This window comes from Dacryopinax primogenitus (assembly GCF_000292625.1).
Source record: "Dacryopinax primogenitus strain DJM-731 SS1 chromosome Unknown DACRYscaffold_1, whole genome shotgun sequence".
Lineage (NCBI taxonomy): Eukaryota > Fungi > Basidiomycota > Dacrymycetes > Dacrymycetales > Dacrymycetaceae > Dacryopinax > Dacryopinax primogenitus.
Genome location: NW_024467198.1, coordinates 936,711 through 940,608, shown reverse-complemented (window position 1 = coordinate 940,608; position 3,898 = coordinate 936,711). Strand labels below are relative to the sequence as shown.

General features: G+C 47.7%; 1 protein-coding gene across 1 annotated transcript; it reads left to right on the top strand.

Moving 5' to 3' along the window:
* Positions 1–2,099: 2,099 nt before the first annotated feature.
* On the top strand, positions 2,100–3,501 carry DACRYDRAFT_103206 (uncharacterized protein; the record flags this gene model as incomplete). The annotated part of the gene is made up of 6 exons (XM_040767726.1): positions 2,100–2,456; positions 2,511–2,684; positions 2,740–2,826; positions 2,883–3,015; positions 3,068–3,295; positions 3,350–3,501. 6 exons carry the CDS (start codon positions 2,100–2,102, stop codon positions 3,499–3,501), a joined length of 1,131 nt encoding a protein of 376 aa, XP_040633156.1.
* Positions 3,502–3,898: the final 397 nt, after the last annotated feature.

Below are 3,898 nucleotides of genomic sequence, written 5' to 3'. Positions count from 1 at the left end.
TTTCAATGCCTTACATGCTTGGAGAACCAGCCCTCCTAGCCATTCTGTCATCATGCTTTCCTTGTGTTCAAAGATAGGTACTTGCAGCGCTTGAACAAAATTGAATTGCAACTGAACCTTGTGTCCTCACATCTGACCATGCTTTGCTAGAGACTGTAGACCTGTCAGGGCACCAGCTCATTGCTTGGTCAAGAGACATGACTAAGCCTTTATGACATGGAAGTAGCTGGTATACCTTGGCATGTGCTGGAACCTGCTGGAAGGATTGGATGGTCAGGTGACCTGCTGTGCATGGCTGTGCATGACCTCATATGACCTCATCCTTGGTCATATGACCTGATCACCTGACTAGGCTGAGTAAGCAAGATGTTCTAGCAGGTTCCACCACAGAGGTATAAATATAAGGCCTACTCTGCCTGGGACTGTCTCTTCAGACTTGGTCTCTTAGGATCATCCACCGGTACCTATACTGTAGATAGGTCTTAGTCATCAGGTCTACTCCACTTCCTTGTTGCCTGCTTAGACTCTTGGCACTCTTAGGTGAGCAGACTTAGTCAGCCTGTGTTGCCCTAACAAGACCCTGCCACTCATCCATGACAGGATGGGGCATCATCCTGGTCAGGATTTCACTTGTTGCCGTGGTTAGCAGCAGCAGCCATTCTAGCAACCAGTCAACTGATTGGTTCCCTGTCAGGTCAGTGACAAATGCTGTTGGCCACCAGATCGGTTGCATCTGACCACCATCAGCTGCATCCCAAATGATTCCGAATACCTTACTTTTGTCTTGTTAGTGCTTGATAAGTTGACTGCATCTTTGCATTCCCCAAATGTTGCAGTGAACAGGGTCAAGATACCAGGGCCTGACACTTGTTTGATCAATTTGCACCAAGTGAATGTCACTTGACTGCTGATCCAACCCAAGAGGTGTCTGAAATATCAGTCCGATGGGTGGTGTGTGAGAACTCGCTAGGGAAAGAGGGGAGAGATGGGGGAAATCAGTAGAAATGCTGGAGTCAGCCTGAAGCTGAGCTGTCAGAAATTGGTCAGTAAATTGGAACTTGGTGTCCATCTAGTCAAGTGTTGGAATAAGTCAAGTCTGCCTATCCAGTAAGGGGATAATTGGATCTGTATAATTGCTAACGGAAAAGGGGCAGAATAAGCTAGATACAGAAGTTTCTGGAAACTACTTATACTAGCTACTGAAAACTGCACTCTATACTAATCCAGTCTCTAGATACCTCTCTAAGGCAAGCGTTGGCATGCCAAATATCTGGGTGGGTCAATCCCATTGCAGAGGAAACCTGCTGTTGTCATGCCAAATATCCAAGTGGTCCCATCACCTGGGGAATCATAGTAGTCACCATGCCAAATATCTGTGGTGGGCTGAGGCTTGTTGCTGGGGTGTGTTGTTTGCATAGTGAGGGTCCATAGTGCTGCACAATGGTCTCTAAGGCCCAAAAATAGCCATGGGAATATTGGCCTGACACACCCTACCAGAGGTGGGGTTGTTCATCCCCCCCAAACCTTGAATACTGACTCCCCAAGTCAGTGGGGCCATGGGTGACGTACTGTGCAGTCAGGAATGCAGTGTGGTACTGCTGAATATTGAGTTAAGTGAGGGCAGCATTATCAAGAACCAATCATGAGACTCTCTGCTGTAAGACATTGGGCTGTGTATCAGGGCACTGGTAAAATGGTGGCATCAATGTATTCGGGGAAGGGTGTATCAGAGGGCATTGCTGCACATTTGGCACTAAGGGTGGCTGGTCAGTGCATGAAGACCCTAAGCAGTGACTTGCAGTGCTGCTTAAGTCTGCAAGAGGGACCCTGACTGGGTTTTTCATATTGAGTTGTGCAGTGCCTGAGACCCTGATTGTCCGATTTCTTGCTTCACAAAGCCCAGTGTGGTGTTTTATCTGTGCCACCTCAGCTGAAACTGTGTTCCAGATATTGGCACTTAGTGGGGCCCATGCACATCATTGTTTTCCATTGAGGTGGTTGCATGCCTATAAATGTGACCAAATTTTGCCTTTCCTGTCTCTGCAGATCTCAATTGAATCCTCCCCTGCCTTTACTTATTTGTATCCCCATGCTCTGAAATGGCCAAGCCCAGCACTCACAAGTCTGCCACCAAGCCAGTGCCACCAAAAGATGAGCACACCATGCTCAAGACAGCCACTGCTATCATTGCCTGCATGTGTGAAGATGCGGAGGATCCCAGATTCTTGCCATTGGTGAAGTATCCAGATGTTGCGCCATTTGGCAATGTGGTTGCATTGCTCCTCAATAGTCCCCAGTTCACCCTTGTCCGCAATTTGCCTGAGAAGTGGGTCCAACTTTTTGCCCTTGACCAGCAAGAAGAGCTGGCTGCCTTGTCTGTGCCGCCCAAGGAGGAGGAGGAAGAGGAGGAGGAGGAGGAGGAGAAGAAGTTTAAGGTGATGTTGTCTGGTTTTTCAGTAAGTGTTTCCTTTTTTGCAAGCCAATTACCATTACTAACTTGAATTATACAGACATCCCTGGGGAGCCTGGCCAGTCCCTTGATGAAGGCTGAGAAGGGCAAGGCTAAGGCCAAGGAGACAATGCCAGCAAAGTTGGTCATGCTGCGCCTTGATGATGGTGTGGATAAGATGCCACCTGCAATCAGGGTGCATGGGAGGCTGATGAAGGAGGATTCCTGCAATGTGGTAAGTTGGCCTTTTTCCTCTTTGCACTTTGAAGATGCTGACTGAAATATCACAGGGGTGGATGCCAGAAGAGACACTGGTAAAGGTGTTGCTGGCTATGACAGATGCTGCAGTGTTGGAGTCATTTGCAGCTGAAAACTGTGTGAGTTGTCCCTGCTTTTTGTGCTCTGGTTAACTTTTCTGACACATTTTTGGCAGTGTATGTTGTGCCGCAAGCATGCCATTGGCAAGGATGGTAAGGCACGCCATGAGTGCGATATTGCGGAGGTGGCCAATAGGGCGGTTTGCTCAACATGCAAGGCAGCAAAAAAGCCTTGCAGCACTCATACAGGTATGCTGCTTTTTGTCCCACTTTTATTGACCTTTTCTAACTCCCATTCCAGTGCATCTCACCAAGGGCATGGCTCTGCCTCCAGCATCTGTGGAGGATCTCTTCATCCCGGAGACTCCTGAGCCTGAGCCTGCTGAAGAAACTGCCAAAGAGCCTGCCAAGAAGAAGAAGCAGAAGCCAGTGCACAGCTATGCCCTGGTAAAGCCCAAAAAACATGAACAGGAGGACAACAAGGACTCGGTGGGGCCATCAACAAAGCAGTCTTGCCTTCCGGAGGCTGGTAAGTCTTTTCCATCTGTAGTTTATATTTGGGCAACACTAACTGAACTTGTAGAGGTCAAGCCACCAGTCACACCACTCTGTATGGCAGAGCACAAGATGCTCAAGCTGCAGAAGAGCCTGCACACAGCACAGAAGGCGATGGATATGGTAATGGGCTGGGTGGACCAAGTCCAGACTCTCCTGGGGAGGGCTCTGGCTGAGTAAATCAGTTTTCCCCTTCTTCTTTTTCTTTTTTTTTGTCTGATATTTTTGTCTTGTAGTTGTAATCATAGCATAGTTGTGTCTTCATGTGCTTGTAGATCCGAATTTTGCCTTAAGCAAAATTTGTGTTAATAGATCTTGTTGATATTTCATTACTGAGTGCTTCAAATTGTGACTTCAATGTTTTTTTGCTTTGGTAATTTGGATGTTGTGCGAATCATAGGGTCTGGATTGTTTAACATCCTGTCAGGGCACCAGTTCATTGCTTGGTCAAGAGACATGACTAAGCCTTTATGACATGGAAGTAGCTGGTATACCTTGGCATGTGCTGGAACCTGCTGGAAGGATTGGATGGTCAGGTGACCTGCTGTGCATGGCTGTGCATGACCTCATATGACCT